This window comes from Plectropomus leopardus, chromosome 8 (genome assembly GCF_008729295.1).
Source record: "Plectropomus leopardus isolate mb chromosome 8, YSFRI_Pleo_2.0, whole genome shotgun sequence".
Classification (NCBI taxonomy): Eukaryota; Metazoa; Chordata; class Actinopteri; order Perciformes; family Serranidae; genus Plectropomus; species Plectropomus leopardus.
This window is the reverse complement of record NC_056470.1, coordinates 34,288,265-34,308,264: the sequence shown is the minus strand read 5'-3', so window position 1 is coordinate 34,308,264 and position 20,000 is coordinate 34,288,265. Positions and strand designations below refer to the sequence as shown.

General features: G+C 37.7%; 1 protein-coding gene across 1 annotated transcript; it reads left to right on the top strand.

Annotated features, from left to right (window-relative positions):
• The first annotated feature begins 7,161 nt into the window (after positions 1 to 7,161).
• Positions 7,162 to 19,116, top strand: LOC121946517 (tripartite motif-containing protein 55-like). Its single transcript, XM_042491115.1, has 9 exons — positions 7,162 to 7,188; positions 9,483 to 9,578; positions 10,463 to 10,540; positions 11,242 to 11,397; positions 11,719 to 11,741; positions 11,897 to 12,021; positions 13,677 to 14,083; positions 17,550 to 17,679; positions 18,773 to 19,116. The coding sequence occupies exons 1-8, from the start codon at positions 7,162 to 7,164 to the stop codon at positions 17,634 to 17,636; spliced, it is 999 nt and encodes a 332-aa protein (XP_042347049.1). The 3' UTR covers positions 17,637 to 17,679; positions 18,773 to 19,116.
• Positions 19,117 to 20,000: the final 884 nt, after the last annotated feature.

The following is a 20,000-nucleotide window of genomic DNA, read 5'->3' as shown; positions in this document are numbered from 1 at the left end:
AAACAGTCTTTACAGTCAGTGCACATGAATATAGAGTCATAATATTTATAAATGAGTCAAAAATAAGATGGAAACCACGTATTGTTTGTTGTGCGGACATTCATCCGTTCAGTGTTTGACCATCTGTAATATGACATGCACTTCTTCTGCAGTGCATGTATATATAGTAACAGTGGCCCCTGTGTGTGTGTGTGTGTGTGTGTGTGTGTGTGTGTGTGTGTGTGTGCGTGCGTGCGTGCGTGTGTGTGCTGTGTCACAGACCTGGTAGAGCTCGTTGGCACACTTCCTGCAGAGGTTGTGCTGGCAGGGCAGGATGACCACCGGCTTGTTGAAGAGCTCCAGACAGATGGGACAGATCAGCTGTTTCTCCAGCGTTTCCAGCTCCCCCTCTGCTCCCCCGCCGCCCCGCAGGCAGCTCAGCTCCGCCGGCAGCGCCGTGGCCGCTCCGCCAAACTTCAGCTCCTCCTGTTGACACCAGAAAAGACTGAATGAATGAAATGATCAGCTGTCAGCAAGTCTGGACGTGTCTGAGTCACTGTTAAACGGTTTGTAGTTTTTAGTGATTCCCTCCCAAAGCAAGTGTATGCAACTTAGTTTTTACAATTTTTTTTAATCCTTTTACATCCAGGTTTCTCTTTTTTTCCCCCTTAACCCTTTGAAACCTGAGCAGAATGGCTTGCTTTTTTTTCAGAAACATGGGAGTAAAAGGCAATGAGTAATGAAGGAAGAAATTACCCAAAATCTTGCATCAAAATTAGTAAAAAGTACAAGAAAATGACCTGAAAATTTATTTCAAAATAGCCCAAAAAAAAAGAAAAAATACAAATGACTTGAAAAATGACTGAAAAAAGCTAAAAAATATATATGTTTGAAACATATTTTTAAATAAGTAATTATGATGAGTTGAAGTTTTTTCCTTGCTTTTTTCCCCAGCCATTTTCCTAGCTTATTAAAATATATATATAAACTTTTTATTTTGCATTTTGTGAAACATTTATTACCAAGTTGCTCATTGCCTTTTTCATGATTTTTAATAGAAATCAAGCTTTTTTTTAGAGTTCAAAGGTTAAAAAACTTGTGAAAGCAGCACATGGAAAGCGATGTCGCTTCAGGTTTCAAAGGGTTAATGTTGGAAAAAACAGATTTTTTCACACCGTCAGACAGTAACAGGCTCTGTAACCTTCTGTATCACCTTATTGCAGCTCTTCATTTAAGCTGGATGAATATTACAGGAAGCAAAGGTCATACAGCTCTGCGCTTTTATGGCTGCATACTTTCCATTAAATGAAGAAATTCTAGAAATGTTCAGATGCTGCATCATTTTACATGCACGTCCCCGAACTCGTCACAGGGCAACTGAGTTTCTCAAGCTGGTGCAACCACTAGAATTTAACCCTTAAGGCCCGCTTTAATCTCAGACACACTTTTATCACTCTGGGCACAAAATGCACTTTTCAAAATCGAGCTTTAAAAAATATTATATACGATATTATTTTCCACCTTCATTGAGTTAAGTTTTTAACCAATCCTAATCATAAGTAACACATTTTCATTGAATTTTAACCTCTTTAATGCAAAGTTTCTGTCATGAAGTTTATAGATGAAAATAAAAAGGTGAAATTAATGTCATCAGGTGGAAAAAAAGCAAAAAAGGCCAAAGCCCAAACTGCAATGAAACAAACAAAAAAGAAAACTTGAGATACAGAAACACAAGAGGAAAAACGTGATGGGAAAAGTTTTAAAAGACAAAAAAAACAAAACACGAGGAGAGTCAAAATCCAAACAAAACACCAGTTTACTCACCTTCCTCTCCATCTGAGGGCTGCTGGATGTTCGCTTAATCAGCAGTTTGTTTCTGTCCGTCATTAATCAATGCAAATAAAAAGCTGCAGGCAGTTGGTGCTCTTCCTCCTTTTCTGGTCTTTCTGCTCCTCTCTACATGCAATCAAATTATCATTTTGTTGTGATGAACTAAGCTGTGTCTCAATGAGCAAATCCAGGTCTTTGTTGTAGTTTTCCAAAATCCTGCAACTGTGAGCAAAGCACCTCCAGCCAGAGCGTCCTGCAGGACGAGCAGCGCTGTTGGAGGCAGGTTTGTTCCGGCTTTAATTTAAAAATAGCCAGTCAAATATGATAATATCCTGCTGTAAAATGTTTTACTTTTTTAAATTTATTGGAAGTATTTTGCATGTTTTACATGCACAGAATAATCTAGGATGCTGCAGTTTAGTTTTCTAGTATTTAATTTGGATTAAAAACTTGTTGGCTAAGTCTTGCATGCAGCTGCTGACTGTACAGAGGACAGAGGACAGAGGACAACACTGACTGTCTCAGCTCTGGAAATCCCCAACTCACTCAGTCAGACAGTCTGGGATCAGTCAGACATTTGCTGCTCTGGAGAGACTTTTTACATCCAGTTATGTAGGGAGAAAAATCACAGATGTCCACACTGGAAACACATCCAAAAGTTGAGGTCAAGAGGTCACATCGAGGTCAATCATTTGAAGAAAAATCACTTTTATATCCAAGAAACGAAACGAAGCAGGAGTCAGTTTGTGGTCTCCACTCAGAGCTCCTCTTCAGCTCCGGTGACACCGAACGCTGACACTAAATCTGCTGGACAGGGACATGGAGGCAGAGTCTCCTCACCTCTTCACCTCGTCCTCCTCTTCCTCACACCCTCCCTCTCTCTCTCTCTTCATCCAAGTCTCACTCCATTCCTCTTTCTCCACACAAGTGCTGCTGACTGCTGAGTTTGTTTGTTCGCAGCTTCCTCACCATCCAACAGCAATGTGTGTGAAGGGACCCAGAGTGGGGGGTTGGGGGGCTGAGCTGAGCTGGTGGGGGGCGTGAGGTTTCACACACACACCTCTACAAAGACACACACACACACACACACACACACACACACACACACACACACACACACACACACACCATATCAGGCAGTGGCTGGTATGTGGACGAATTAAGACCATGCCAGGCTGTGCTCTTTCTACTGTTACACGCACTCACTGTCCTCTTAACGCTGCTAACTGTGGCCCTTTAATATCACCTATTAATTACCACATTAAACTTTGAGAGACTTTTATTACTACAAGTTAACCCTTTAAAACCTGTGCAAATTGGCTGAAATTCTTTCAAACGCATGGGAAGAAGGCAATGAGCAAAAAGAAATGGCAAAAAATTGGTAAAAAGTTACAAGAAAATTGCCTGAAAATAGTGGTGTTCCACAAGGCAGCTGTCTCGTTCCTCTTCTCTTCTGGGAATACATGCTTTTATGGATCAAATCTTTGGATATAGGTATTAGGACAATAATAATAATAATAGTAAATCAAATAGTTTTTTATACAAAACTACTTCCCAAACTACACAACACCAAGCAGAAGGAAGCGTTCATCTAATACAAGTTAATATAAGCTACGAGCAAGCTAACGTCAGAGCACAGCTGAAGAGGACACCATTAAAGTTTACAGGCCTTTGTCTATGAGTACATGCACGCTTCCTTCTGCGCTGTGATACAGTTGGCAATTGTAGCTCGGTAGAAAATAGTTCCTAATAGTTTTTTGGCACTTGTGTGCTACCTTCTTCAGTTATTTCCAACACTCGGCAATTCACAATGAAATATTTTGGTTTTGGGGTGAACTGCATCTTCCAAAACAAAAATATGACATATGCTGATAACATTCAACTAAACAAAGCCAACACGGAGTCAATTTTTTTATGGTGAACCTACAAAACTGCTTAATAAGGAGACACTTTTTAAAGCTCAGGTTTGGACCAAATATGTGACTATAAGTTGCTGTAGATCCGACTCACAGCGTTACACAAACACGTAGCGTTCGGCGCACAAAATACACTTTTCAGAATCAAACTTGAAAAAGTATTGTACATCAGTATTGTTTTCTACTTTCATTGAGTGAATTTGTTACCCAACATCAAGCCTAATCATAAACATCAAATATTCATTGATTTTCAGAATTGTAACCCTTTAAATGCCAGGTTTTTGTCAGATTTCTTTTGATGATCACAGCCTGGGATAGGTCAAAGATCTGCAGCAACACTGATTGTGACAGTGCACCTTGTGGAAATAGCATGTATTTTCTCCATATGCCAAATATAGTTTAGAAATTATGTCACCAGGTGAAAAAAAGGAAAAAATAACAAATTCAAAGGAAAAAAGCCCAGAATGACACCAAGAAATAATACAATGCACGTTTTAAGCTTTGGTGGTTGTGGGATCAAAAATGTCAGTTTGAATGGGTTTCAATGGAGCATTTTTTGCACTTTACAGTATGAATGTAACTATTTAGTTTACAGTGTCTATTTTAGACTGACTGCAGGAGCTGAGCTGGAAATTCAAAGATTAAACAAAAATAAATAAACAGCCAAAATTATCAAAAATGAAAAGTGTGTAAAATGCACCAAACAGTCCCTAAGGGTTTAAGGCGAATTTAAACAATTTTACGCATCATAGCCTGTTAACAGGTTTTGTGGAGTACTATAACATATGAAAAAAAAACGTGTCGCTGCTTCAAAGTGAGCTGCACAAAACCTGATAATCTGCCTTAAAAGATGTCACTTAACTGCAAGTTAGCAAAAGACAAGAAAGACGTGATCTTACCAGACCTGTCGCCGCTCCTCTTCTCTTCACATTTTTATCAAAGAAACTCACAGCCAGAAAAGAAGCTCTGAAGCAACAGAAACATTTATTTTACAACAGTACATCAGATACTTCATTTACCCACGCGTCTGCCTGACAGACGCAAACATTATCAGTCCATGCTAAAAACAGAAAACCTCTATGTACTGTGTCACTGCGTGTATATACAGCAGGTCTGCCATTTTGCCACGTCATCGTCAAAATGGTTCACATCTAAAAATTCTATACATCCCCTCGACTTAACAGCTAATCGTTAATCAATTATTAAAAACATAAGAAAAATAAAATAAATAAAATAATGCTTCGATATTATCATCTGGTCGCTATATTCACACATCAGTTATTGTTATTTATGTCATTGTTTTAGCTCTAACAGTGGAGGTTTCTTGACTCCAGGTTTATGTGTTTCAGACGTCACGCTGCATTCACTCAGACGCTGCTGCACGTTTGGTCAATGGAGGAAAGTTTGCAAAAAACAAAAGGAGGGATTTGGGGTGTTCAGTGGTCACATAACATTTAGCACAAAATTTGTCAAGTAATGAGAAATTGATTAAAAAAGGAGCATCTGCAGGTTTCATAAAAACCCTTAAAACATCTTTTTCATCCTCAGCTGGACCAAAATTAAAACCTGGAAGACAAACAAACACTAAAACAATGGAAAAAAATCAGACATAATCACTGCTCAACTGTTCAAATATGTTCACTTTGTTTTTTTTATGAACCTGCAGATTCCCTGAAATAACATTTGAAATTTGTCAAGTGTGGAAGAGACGTATTTAGCTCATATTGCACTTTCTCATGATATGTATAAATACATAATGAATAAAGTGTGTGACTGAGGAATCAAAGAAAATAGAGTAAATAAAATAGCCTGCTTTTTTCAAAGCTTTTTGAAACAAAAACCAAACTGTTTACGCAAACAACCACAGTCTTCCTGTTGTTTTTTTTCTTTTACGAAAGCAGAGCTGGAGTGCTACTCGTGTGCGACAAATAAAGAAAGAACTACAAAAAAAACCAAGAAAGTTATTCTGGAAAATTAATCCCTAACTATTCAGTGTGATTGTTGTAAACTGCTCAAGTTCCTATGAGGATTAAATCATCTACAAAACTGCTGCCACACAAACAAATAAGACTTTGGATATAAATATCCTCCCTTCATTAACAACATAAATAAGAAAAACAAAAAACAATGAAAAGCGATTCTACTGAGACGAATAGAAGAAGGAAAAAAAAGTGTTCAAAATGATTTTTAAATCTAAACATTCACTTTACACGACATTTACAGCATTTTTACTTTCTCACAAAACAAAATGGAAACTACAAAAAAAAGGGTCTCAATCAGTGTGTATGTCTGTTATTCCAGATGACACCAAAAGGTCACTATCGTACGGTTACATATTTGTAATGTCTCTACTGATAACACTGGACTCAGCATTGGCTCCCACAGCACACACACATTTTTTAGTGTGAAACACGGAGCTCAATCCTTCACATGTGGAGGAGGAAACGGGTCAAAGTTAAAACGTAAGAGGAAAAAGTGAAGGAGAAGAAGAAGAAGAGAAGGAGGACTGCAGCACGGTGGAGTAGCATTAATTTCTAATAATGTGACTTACTGGTGCTACTACTGGAAAACAGAAGCAATGTGATTACTAAAAAGACGTCTTCAGACTTTCTGAAAGACCCAGCATCTTCTGCGATTGAGTACAAAGACACACCCGTCACAGCTAACATGCAGCAGTGATATTCGTCTGCTGGCTGGTGAATGATTTTAGGTATCTGTTCTGTCAAGTCTCCAGTGTTTCCTAAAGAAGGACGTTTGTGTCCGGCTGAAATATTGTATAATAAATCCTGCAGCGTAACTGTACTGAATGATAGAGAAAGCCCACATGTTAAGGGTGGCTGCAATTACCAAAAATAATTTTTCTCAAATCTTTAGAAATCTCCAGATCGTTCTCATTCCGAACTCGTCAAAAAAGCCGCATTGTCAGTGCTTTCAGCGTATGAACATGACACCAAAAGCCACCTTCTGCGTCCACATGCAACGTGCACGGACAGCATCACTGGAAAACGCTGCCGAATGGCAGCATGTCCACATGCAACGTGCACGGACAGCGTCACTTGACATGAAGCCGGGCGAAACTGGTCGCATGCGCATGAAAAGCTGAGGGACAGCGTCAGTTAATAACGCGTCTTTAGTGTTCAGTGGTGACCCAGAATGCAAATCCGCAGAATTTAACGCAATGTGTTTTATTTCTAAATTAACATAACTCAGAAATATAGATTTAAAAAAAAAAAAAAAAAAAACAACTACAGAAAATCCAAACGTGTCGTCTGAATTCTGCAGGCACAGATTGCGCGTCGGCCTGTTGATGACCTTTAAGTTCTTGTTTTGTAATTACATTTTTAAAAAACAAAGAAACAACAAAACCCTGATGATTTCTTGCTTGAAGCTCTGAAGAGTACAGAATTAGGAAAAGAAATCGGAAAAGAAACCTTCCATGTTGATGGAAAAGGAGTACCGGACGGTAATTAGACCTTTTAGTCTTTCCTTCTTCAAGAGCAAAACTTAAAAACGTCGAGTTACTTCAGACTGGAGAGACATAAAGCCTCAAAGATTTCAGCGATCCACCCTGAGCTGCAACTGATGCCAGCGAGGCAGCTGCTGTGTGAGCTGCTGCTCTTTGCTCAGAGGGGCTCCTGTGGTGATGTTCACGAGGGTACTGAGGACAAATAAACACTGACAGCCCCACCCAGTCCGATCAACTCCTCACTGAACACACAGGCAGGATCTCTGACCTACTTCCAGCCAGCGTCGAGGTGACACAGAAGCCTCTGCAAGTGTTTTCCGAGAAGCTAAAAGGAGACGGATTGTTTCTCATCCACGATATGTTTTCAAGTCAATGAAAAAACATTTACATTTTTCTCAAGTTCTAGACATCAAGGGTAAAATATTAAAGGTATTTTCTTGTTTGAATGTTTAAATGATAATTTTTTAAATAAAATTTTAAAAAGTATTCACTTCCTCCTACTCCTTTTCATACATGAAATACAGTATTCTGAAAATGCTCGATGGGCATTCTGTGTTGTTTTTCTTGCTTATACTTTATTTTGTTCTCCTATATTTTGTGCCATGTTTGAAATCAAGATCTGACTGTGTCAGAAAGCTTTTTTCTGACACGCCTTGCGTACACTTCTGGGTTAATGTCTGAGTTGTTTGATGGAAAATTACAGATTATCATATCATCTCATCAACATTTAATGCTGCGCTCACGTGGAATCTGGCAGACGGCAAATATGGATATCGTTTAAGTGAACGAGAGCAGGACGGTGAAATTAGGCGAGGCCGGAAGAGAATACTGGCAACTGCAAACCACACTGCCAACCAAAGTTTAAACATTTTCAACTTTTTGACGTCGTCAGGAAGAGTTTTTGGATATTCTGAATATTGCGTAGCTCCAACACAAGGAGAAAACAAACCGCAGACTGGAGTTTGCAAACAGACACAACTACTAAAGTTTTCCCTGTCACCACTGTGTTTTTGTACTGACGTTTGCAGACTGTCGTTTTTTTAACTTTTGTTATGGAAAAACAAATATACATCAAAACGTTTGTGCATAATCCTCACAGGTAAAGACGTCTTGTACTGTAAATGTGTCTCTACGTTTTGGAGAAGTTTCTCTTCTGTGCTTCTAACTGTCAACTGTCAAAGCATATTTGATGTTTTCCGTGACATTCCCCTACAATAAGCCTATGAGCTCATCTGTTACTCTTAAGATAAATGGGTAATAAATGTAGAAACTCTTCGTCTGAATTCTGCCTAACCTGTTAAAAAGTCTCTTTTTTATCTAAATATTTTTGTGTTTATTTTTCCTCATTCTGTTTTCTTCCTCCTTCCCCCTCACTTCACAATAATTACAAATTAAAGTGAATTAAATGGTAAAAATTTGGGCTGAGCTAAGTGACGGTATGCAGTATTTGCTGGTGTGTGTGTGTGTGTGTGTGTGTGTGTGTGTGTGTGTGTGTGTGTGTGTCTGAACATTGCATCAATGTGTTTTTTGTGTCATGTTGTATCTTAATACACAATTTGTCTGTTTTACTGCTGGATACTGGTATTTAACCCTTTGAAACCTGGATCAGCATCAGTCTTTTTGTGCTGCGTTCAGACTCCTTTCAGAAGTATTTAAACCTTTGAAATGTGAACATGAAGAAAGAAAATGAGATCAGCATCTTGGCATGAAATGTCTTGCAAACTGCAAAAAAAAAAAAAAAAAACAGTAAGCAGTGACAAAGAAATTACCTAAAAATTGCCTTTTAAGAAAGAGAGAGAAAATAAATGGAAATAATCAAATAACTAGGGAAAATATCAAGAAATCAATATTTATAATTATATGTTTAAAATAAGCCTACAGAGAACAATACATATATTTATAATAATAATCATTTTATTATTTTTATTTTTTTTCAGGTAATTTTCTTTTAACTTATTATTTCCTTGCTAATTTGTGGGTAATTTCTAGTTGCTGATTGCTTTTTTCCCCATGTTTTTGAAAGAAATCAAGCATCGTGGGTTTTTAAATTTTCCTTCTGTGTGTTTTTACTGTAACTTCTGTGTTAACGGACTCGCACAAAGAGAAGCTACTGTAGTCCATTATAGTGTTGTCAAAAGTATTGATTTAAAATCTTAACTGAAAGAGCTGTTTCCCTAACTATTCAGTGCGGTTTCAGCGTGACGAGATAGAAAGATTCTTTGGACGCCGGCGCGATATTTGCTATATAATTATCAGTGTTAATAACAAGTTAATGTCCTTTTGTTTCTCAGGACGAGCTCAGTGAAGGGATCACTTCTCTGGTGGCGTTCAACGACAAGATCCAGGCTTTGATAGACGGGCTGGAGGAGACCTGCAGAAACATAGAGGTGTGTGTGTGTGTGTGTGTGTGTGTGTGTGTGTGTGTGTGTGTGTGTGTGTGTGTGAGTGTGAGTGTGTGCGTGCATACTCGATTTTCCTCAGTGTCATGACAGCGCGAGAATTAAAATTATTTTAGATTTAGCTGTAGAATGACAGGAAATGTGGGATAGAGAACGGGACTGACACCTGGGCTGCAGAGGCCTCGGCACACTCTCGCAGGTGAGCGAGAGGCCGCCCGGGTTAACAATTTTTAATATAACTGAAATACGTCGAAATATGTCCAACATAGGCAAGATTATGTCGGTTAGAGGTTCTAAATGTCGGTTTCCATTATTTTTCGATTAATTGCCCAGCACTACTCATACTCTACTCTACTCTTACTTAAAAAATATCGTTGTCATTCTTACATTTTGTTCTGCATCAAACGCACCGTGTGGCCAGCTTTGTCAGGAAATCATTGAGCCTTTTTTGAAAGTAAAAAAAGAAATATTTGTTTTGTAAAGACTGGACTTTTAAAGAGGAAAACTGGATGCTGTCATTTTACTTTTTATAAAAAACAATGTGGGACTGTAAAAGAAAAATGTGGAAAAGATATAAGCTGATGTAAAGTCATGTTAATTCCTACAATAAAGTATTTTTTAATAATAGAAAAGATATTCTGAAGAATAATGCTGCCATTATCATTTACTTTAGATTAAATTCCAGGCTGTCATAAAAAATGTCCCCAAGACTTGTAAACCTGGAGGTCTTTGTGTTTAAAGTCCATACAGTCTGCCTGTATGTTGTATCAATGTTTTTTTTTTCCAAGTCAGTTAATATGCAGATTTATTTTACCATCACATATGTTTTTTTCGTGTATTTTGTGCACTAACGTTCATTCTGCTCTCTGCAGGAGAACTGCAAGACTCAGAAACAAAGTGTGTGTGAGAGGTTCGACCGAGTGTTTTCCATCCTGGAGGAGAGACGACGGGTCAGATTTTGTTCTTTTCTCAGCATCTTATACACAAACATAAAAAACACGTAATACACCATAAAAAGTACATTTCAATATGCGGATGGACTCCTAATATATGCTAAATCAAAATAATGACATTTTTTTTCGAGGAGTATTTTGTGAAATTTAACACAGAGACTGTATTTCTGACATGGTGATATGCAGTAAATTATAAATATGTTAAGTTACATGTGAATAGATTGTATTGGTTATGTTAGTATTATCTTTTGCTGGGATCAACAGATTATCGGCTTGGCCAATATTTGGCATTTTACCAATTATCTGTATCGGCATTTTATTTTATAAGTGTCAGCATGGGAGAAACTTTTTTTGTAAAACCTCAGAGAGCTGTTTTTATTTATTGATTGATTTTTTTTTTTAATTTTCACTTGACTTTATTAGACAAAAAAAGTTGGTGGGATCTTGCTGTGTGTTGAATGTTTCAGTTTTGATTTAATATTTCTTAAGGGCATTTAAACAAGTAATTACTTACTTTATTGTAAATACATATCAGTGCCAATTATCAGTCATTAACTAATAATAATCAGTATTGGTATCACAAAAAAACCCAATATCAGTCGACCCCTTTCTTCTGCACTATCTAATGGCAGTAAAACTCAAGCAGCAGTAACAGTAATCTATTACTTATTGTCTTCATCATCATCATCACACTGAAGGCGATGACGCAGCGAATCAGCTCCGAGGAGGAAGAGAAGACGGGCCACGCCCAGGCGCTGGTGTGTTGCTATGGCGACAGCGTGGAGGCCAACAGCAAACTGGTGGAGAGAGCGACGAGCAGCATGGAGGAGCCGGACATGGCTGCTTTTGTTCAGGTGTGTGTGTGTGTGTGCGTGTGTGCGTGTGTGTGTGCGTGTGTGTGTGTGTGCGTGTGTGCTGTCATCTGTTTTTCTGATATGTGACTTTATGACCTTTTTAAAACACTTTCCAAATCTTACGGCTGCATGAAGGTGACGATACAAACCTTTGTTCAGCTTTGGGTTTGGACCTCATGGCTGCATCTTCGTGTGTTTTTTTGTTGTTTGTTTCTCTTGGTGATGTGTTTTCTTGGTTTGTTTGTGCATAAAATAAATAAAACTGACTTCTAAGTCCTGAATTTCTTAAATTGATTTTTTGTTCTCACTTTCGTCCCTCAGGATTCAAGAGAACTGATCGCAAAGTGAGTTTTCAATTTGCCTGTCATGAACTTTTTTGTTTGATTTTTTTCTAAACTGAGTATTTGTTTTATTATGACCTTCATTATTTCTTCCTGTTTCCTTTTCTTTCATCGACTCTTTACTCTCCGTATCTCGACTGGTCTCTCCTCCTCCTCAGAGTCTTAACAGCGACCAGCTCGTGTCCAGCGGAGACGCTGAAACCAGGTTATGAGAGTCTGAGTCACTACAGATTTAACTTCAGCCGACAGGAGAGAGCTCTGAAGAGCATCGACTTCCTCAGAGGTAAGCAGAGAGACTGTCAATGAAACTTTATCTCTGGAAAAAAAAGATTTCATCATGAACCATTGTTTATTTAGGGAAGATCGACTGAGCGTTCAGCTCTTTCACAGGAATGCTCCGGATTCAGCGGGCCAAAGGGATATATAACATATGATAGTGATAAATTCAATAAAAACAAATAACTCACAGAAATGGCTTTCAAAAGTTATAATTAGCAATAAAATTAGTTTAAAAAAACATTTAAAAAAGATAAAATGGCAAACAAAGCTGCAACTCGTGAAAAAATGCAAAACAACATAAGTAAAGAAAAAAAAGTAAAAATTGTGGCAATAAAAACAAAAAAATAACGATCATGTCTGTGAATGAACCAGAGCACTGTACAGGAAATATATCAAATAGCATATAATATGATCACTTAACGATCTAATTTTAATACATCTAACTTGTTCCATTTATTTGGTGCAAAAAAAATCTGAAAAGCTAATTCACCGAGCTCGGTGCTGATCTGAGGAGTTTCTGGATAAAAATTCCTGTGAGCGTGTATGAAGAGAAGAAGATTTAATTCTTAAAAGAGAAGTTAGGCAGGGAGGTAACTGTCCGAGTGCTTTTTAAACAAAAAGGGAGCAGTGTGTTTCCCCTCCGTCGGTGAGAGAAGAAGCACTTCTAATTTTGAGACATTTTAGCTGCACCAACAAGAAAACCTTGTTTTATTAAAACATACATTTATTGAGCATTAATAGTATACAATTTGCATTAAGGAGACAAACTTATCTTAGAGTGTTTTTAAATATGCAGCATCATGACTGAAAAAATGAATGTTTCTTAGGATGGAGAAATATTATTTGTGAAGACCGCACTGTAACTCTGTGTGAGAGCGAGTGTAACATAAACCTGGAGAGATCATCTGCACGAGTGATTTTAATTTAAGGTCTGATCCAAAAATAGTTGGAAGCTGCTTTGGGTGAGAGAGAATGAGTGACATCTTTATACCTCCTTTATATCCTGTCGGGTAATTTAATCTACATTAATGCTTCATATTCTGTAAGATCATCATGTGTTTGAGGCCGTTTTTTTCCTGTGAGAATCACGTTTCTGTAGTCAGCCCTGTTTTCAGCATTTTTCAGCTGATTTTAGAGGCTTTTAAGCGTTTATTTAGCTGAAGAAGGAGAATTTTATCATCATTACATCAGGAAATACAATCTATGGTTTTCAGGAAGGAAATGAGATCAATCAATCACATTTTATTTGTTTTGCTCTTTTCATCCAGGCCAAACTGTAACAGATAATGCTTCATACAATAAAACCAGGAGTCCCCTGTCCGACCCCCTCACATGCACACACACACACACACACACACACACACACACACACACACATACACAAGTACACAAGGATAAAACGCAATACTTTGTAATAAATAAAAGCACTAAAATAAGAGGACTCAAACTGTGAACTGAGGAGTAGAAGCAGTAAGTGGTATGAGATTAAAATATTCAAGTAAAGTAAAAGTACTTCAGATTAGTACTTGAGTAAATGTACTTCGTTATATTCCAGCGTTGGTCATTTTGCAGTTGAAGTATTCTTTAAATGAATACCAAACGTCACATAAATATGCAAACACACGTTCGGACTCAGCAGGTTTCGTTGTCTCTCTGCAGTTGTTGAAGACGTTCCTGAAGAACCGGAGGCAGAACGAGAACCAGAGGAACCCAAACAGCCCGCTGTGCAGAACCCGGAACCAAAACCCCATCAGGAGACCTCTGAGCAGAACCTGGAGTCTGTTTCAGAACCACTTAGAGAGCCGATCCCGGCACCGATATCTCCACCAGTGGAACCAGCTGCACCAGTAGAGGCGGCTGCAGGTGCGGTGACGGACTCTGTGGAACCTGCAGGGGCGGTTCTGCATCCGGAGACTGAGGACGAGGACTTAAATGACGAAGGATCTGGTGTGATGAAGAACATGAAGGAGGAGGAGGAGGAGGAGGAGGAGGAGGGATGTGCAGCTCCTGATCCTGTTAAAGAGGGAACCGTCTGTGAGGAGCAGGAGGGAATGAGCACAACTCAGGTACCCAATCACACCTGAAACTGGTCCTATTTACCTGTAAAACATCAGGGTTTTATCCTCATCCTCATCTCTATATCTTCATCTTTATCTTTATGTTTTATCTTCATCTTTATTTTGAACATGTACATTTTTAAGTCCATAAACAAACAAACCAACAGAAGAACAAAAGAAAACCATCAATTTTAATTACATGTTTGAAAAGAAGTGTGAACATATTTAATCCCGCTTTCTCTCCGTTATTCAGTAGCTAATAATTCTGCGTAAGCTTCCTTATTTAAACTTGAAAACATAAATAAACAGATATGAAATATACACACAAACATTTATACATCCATAAACAAATAAAATCATTTGTAACCTAATACGTCCTGCAAAATATAATTTAGTGTATAGAACATATATGGATTGTCTTCCATAAACATGTATTACTCCCATAATTAATTATGATCATTTAAGTATGTATTCTCCAGCACCCAGGAAACCCTCACCATACATACCTGAGTATTAATACACACAAACACACTTGTAACCATAGAAAACTTCAGTATTTCACCTCACCACCATCGTCCAAGAGAGGACGTGCAGCTAATTTATCTTTTTAATTTGTAAGTGATAACTGAAAGCATTTTGAGATGTGTTGATTATTATTTCTGCTGATAAACGAGCTGCTAAATGTGTGAAAATGAACTTGACAAAAAAATCCTCCTCAGACACTTTCTGTTCAGTTTCTCACAGTTTCTATATTAATACTTTAAAGCAACCCTGAGCTCATTAACGAGGTGTGCAAACTTTACATAAACCCTCTTCTAAAATTTGATAAACAAATAATTTTACAAAATATAATTTTAGATTAGTTTCCTACTTTGCACGCAGCTTTGGGTCTGTAAGCTTTTGAAAATCAACTCAGAGACATTTAATAGAAATACTGAAAGTGACCCATGATGAAGAAGACTGTGGATCAACTAGGAATAACTATGAAGATCTGAGAAAGATTTGACCTTACATCTCTCCTCTTAACCTTAAAAGCTACTGATGTTTTCAAGTCTCTAAAAGTCGTAAAATAAACTTAAACCAAAAGCAACCTAAAATCAAGAAAGCTGAACAAAAAAACGTGCTTTATTCTTTGGGAAAAGGTCAGAAGTTGTTGGTAATGCGCTAAAAACATCAAAAATCTTCCTTTAATTGTGTTCCTTCACATATCAGTGTGAGGCAGTAAGTGATGCAGGTGACTGGACGGCACAGTCTGAGACGGAGGACAAACAGGATGAGGAAGAAGAAGAAATAACGAAGGAGGAAGCTTCGTTTTATCCCGGCTGGTACAAACCCAGCAGCCGCCGCAGAGCGAGCCCCGATCCTGCAGACGACCTGACGACTTCACCAAAACCAGCCGAGGATTCAGGATCAGAGGCCGGAGTTCACACCGGACGTGAAGCCGAGTCTGAGTCTCAAATGCAACCAGGATCTCCTCCAGCTGGACCACAACGACCCCAGCAGGTTCCCGCTGAGCCGCGCGGCGCTTTGACGGCTGCTGTCGGTGCGCAGGCTGCAGGAGGAGACCCGGTCTCAGAGGAGGACAACGGCGAGGACGACATGCAGGGCTGGGTGTGTCTCTCTGGAGCCGCGGATAAAAACTTCAGTCTAGCAGAGAGTACTTTTGATCTGGGAGAAGTTTTATCCCAAAATTTTGATGGTCCGGCATCAGAGGCGTCAGAGGAAACTGCGAGTGTCGAGATGCACAAAGAAAAGTTTGAGTTCAGTGATGCAGAGGAGAAAGAGCAGCATGAGGTTAATTTGAAGGAAAAGGAGGCTGATGTAGAAGCTGAGACGATAAAGGAAGGAAGTGAATGGTCTGATGAGAGGAAAGAAAAGGAGCAGCAAACGCAAACTGACAGCTGTGATTCAGGAGACGCTCAGAGTTTTACCAGTTTAACGCAGAGAGGCGCAGAAAGAGAAACTGAGGCTCGTAGCTCAGGAGAGACAGAGGAGGACGGAGGGAGCACCGGGCGGCCTGAAGCTGCAGAGGAAATAACCTCCTCTTTGTCCCTCCAGGTCAGTGTCGTCCGGTTTCACCTTCATCATCATCATCATCATCGGCCGGGCTGTTGCTCTCTTCACCCTCCTGCTGATGTCGCCTCCATATCTCTCTTATTTTGGGTTTTTAAGCTGTTTATGTTCCGCAGAGTCACTTTTTCAACTCGGCTGCTTCACTTCACCTCAGTCTCTGTGTTTTTATGGTGTTGGGGAATGAGGGGAGAAAGAAACAAGGACGGATTAAAAAAAAACGTTTTTCCCCATAAATTAAAAGTAAAACCTCATTTACTACCTCATTACTAAAAGGAGTCTTATTGATTAAATTTAAAAAATCATGAAATCTAACACATCCATTAGTATTTAACATGGAAGTGTTCAGGCTGTTTACTAAAGCAAAATTACCAAAACATCAATGTAAAAATACAGTTTTTTGCCCAAAATCAAAAACCCATATTTTCCTCTTACCTGCTGTGCCATTAATCCTTTTTTATTTATCTATTTATTTATTTATTGGTGCAAAATCAAAAAATTATAGGACTGAAAAAGAATATATGTTATATTGTATATAAATATATCAAATGTTTAACTGTTATTTAAGTGTGTATATATTTATATAAGTTTGTTGTTGGGAAAATCTGTTAAATATTGGAAAAAAGAAATCAAAACAAGAAGAGAGAAGAAAAAATAGTTGTTAAAAATTCATATATCAATAGATAGGTAATAGGTGATGAAAAGGTGAAAAGTGTAATAAAAAAATTAAATAAATAAATTGTCAGCTATGTATGGGGGAGGGTTCCTATCAGGGATTGTTTGGTTTATAAAATTTAGGAAAAAATAGTCACCCAGAGCCCAAACTGACATCTTTACAATTTCTATCTTGTCTGACCAAAACTCCAAACTTCAAAATTATTCATTAATAGCAGAAGCATTATTTAAAAAAAAAGAAGAGGAAGAACAATCAAATCTTAAAGTTGTACAGTCTGGAACTGTGAAGTGTTTTTGTATGGAAAAAAAGGACAAAATATCAAAATAGTTGTTGGTTAATTTTGATTAATGTATTTATCGTCTTAATGTTTCAGTTGTACATCAAGATTTTTACATGTTTTCTGTGCAAAAATCTTAATTGGTAAAATAACTAAATCTGCCAGGTAAATGCACTGCAGTAAACAGTCGAGTATAAGTACAACGTGGCATCAGAAGAAAACACTCAAAGTACTTCAGATGTGTTTCGTCCTCCCTCCTTCCTTCACTTTACAGTCTTTTTGTGCAGCAGCATCATCTCTCCATCTCTCCCCTTCTTCTGTCCTTCACCCCAAATCTCCTCGTCTCTTCCACCTCCTCTCTCGTCCCTCCTGTTTGTTTTTCACCATTTATCACCTCCTTCATCCACCTCTCTCTCTCTCCATGATCCCTCCATCCCTCCATCTCTCTCCAGGCTGTCACTCTGCTCTTCTACCTGTTGGCCGTCCTGGTCATCCTGCAGAGGGTTTGGGCTTACATCGGCTGCTTCATTTGCACGTAACTCCAGCAGGAGACACCTCCACCCTCACAGCTGCACCGCTCAGGTACACACACACACCTGCTGGCTCCACCAGGAAGTGCTGCTCCGGGCTTTTATTTTGGAAAATAAGAGGATCTACAGTACAGCTGCAGATTTAAGTGTTCAGTTTTTTTTTAAGATAATTGCATGAAAGAGTTAAAGATTAATTGCTGTGTGCTTAATAATTTTAAGACGTTGAAATAAAATAATCATTTTATGGAAATTTAAATACATAATCTAGATTACTGTTTGAATATAATATAATATGATATAATATATATATTATTATTAAATTATATATATAGATTTTTAGTTTCACACCAGATTGAACCCTGTAATAATGATATTATTACGTTTTTAAATATTAGTTATTTTAATAAATACTAACAGACTTCTATCGTCACAGCTGTTATCCCCTTATTCTCTAACCTAATGTCCTCCTCTGTGCTTACAAGTAAGTTTTTCATTGATACCATGTTTAAACTAAAAAACTACAACTTTAATTATAAACGTTTTTAAAATTAGGGGGAAAAAACCTGTTTAAGGACCTCCAGCATCCAATTTACTTTCTCCTCTGCTGGCACCTTGTGGTAAATTGTTATAATTACAGTTATTAGTCAGTAAAGTCAGTTTATTTCAATATTAAGTAAAGAAAAACTAATAAACTTAATATAAAAATAACAGATTAACTACCTGACTTTAATTTATTAACAACTTTTAATGTGTTTTTGTAGTATAATTTAATTCTTGCTGTTTTTATGCTCCAGCATCACTAACATCACTTGTTATCCCTCTGCTTCGTGCTGCATGATGAGATGTTTTTGCACGTTCACTGAATTTTCATAAATCAGATGCATCAAGTCCCTTTTTTTTCCTGCATCCTCACACAGTCATGTGCAGGATGTGACGGTTAACACATAATAAAATGAATATCAGCTTTGTTTTTATGCCTTTTTTTTCAAAGTGGAAATGTCAGTTTGGAGCAAGACCTCTTGATATACTTCATTCTTAATACCCAAGTACAAATTTAATGTGTTTGCACTTTTCTTGAGTATTTCTTGTGTTTCTGTGAGCATCTTGAGTCACTGTGAATAATCAGATAAATTCATCCGCTCCAGACGGAGACTGAGACAAGGAGTCCTCCTCAGATCAGTCCTCCCCTCTGCTCCTCCTCCTCCTCCTCCTCCTCCTCCTCCTTCTCCTCTTTCACCCTGAGCGAGGCTCCTCGTCGGCCCAGTTTCTGCTTCTCGTGGCTGAATCCCCTCCACAAGAAGAAGTAGAGGAGGAGAGGAGCGTCTGAAGATGATGTTGCGGAGATAAAGAAGGAAAGAGAGATGAGACTGAGAGACTGGAAACACTTGTTTTTTTGATAAAACTCCAGTTACAGTGTTTATATCAACAGTTTGTATTGTTGTCAATAGTTTAAAATATATTTGAAAAACACAGCACATCTGTGTTACAGTATGAGGACAAAACAGATATTTGGGCCTAAAGGGGAAACACTGACTCTGTTAGGATCTTAGTTTGAAAAGTCACTGATAATTCTTTTGTTTTATTTTGTTTTATTTTTTTATTTTATTTTATTTTATTTATTTTGTTTTGTTTTGTTTTGAGTGTAGTTGAGATTTATTTTATTTTATTATTTTTAGTTTATTTAATTTATTTTGTCTTGTTTTGAGGATAGTTGAGTTTTGTTTTATTTTATTTTATTTTGATTCATTTTGTTTTATTTTATTTTATTTTGATTTATTTTATTTTGTTTTGTTTTGTTCTAGGTTTTTTGTTTTGTTTTGTTTTTGGTTTTTTGTTTTGTTTTGTTTTGGGTTTTTTGTTTTGTTTTGTTTTGGGTTTTTTTGTTTTTTAAAGGAAGTTGTTTTACAACAAAAGTCTTTACAACTTTCAAGTTTGAATGGATGTATGGCCACTTAGGGCTTCCGTCGTTTAGGATTCAAAACTTAGGACTTGACTCGGGACTTGAGTTCAAAGACTTGAGACGTACTTGTAACTTGCAAAACAATGACTTGGTCCCACGTCTGACTAGTCAGTGATGAAAGGTGACAAAGTTAATTTAAGTATGCACTTTGCTTGAATTTGAAATGAAATGAGATTTAAGTTAGCTTTCCTGGTAAAAGCCTTTTACTGGAGTTATGTGCTATGAGTTGTAGCTTGATGTTAGAAAACAATAGTTCTTAACCCTTAAAGACCTGCACTGACATCAGTTTTATTGTGCTGCATTCAGAAGCTTTTCACTAACTTTTAAACCTCTGAAACCTGAGAAATTGGTTAGATTCCTTTTAAAAACATGGAAAAAACTTAATGAACAACTTGGTGAGAAAATGTCCTGCA

Coding starts and splice junctions, on each gene's coding strand:
- LOC121946517 (XM_042491115.1), top strand. CDS start 7,162: ATGTTGATGGAAAAGGAGTACCGGACG. Junction 9,579..10,462: donor AGACCTGCAGAAACATAGAG/GTGTGTGTGTGT, acceptor TGCTCTCTGCAG/GAGAACTGCAAGACTCAGAA. Junction 10,541..11,241: donor TCCTGGAGGAGAGACGACGG/GTCAGATTTTGT, acceptor ATCACACTGAAG/GCGATGACGCAGCGAATCAG.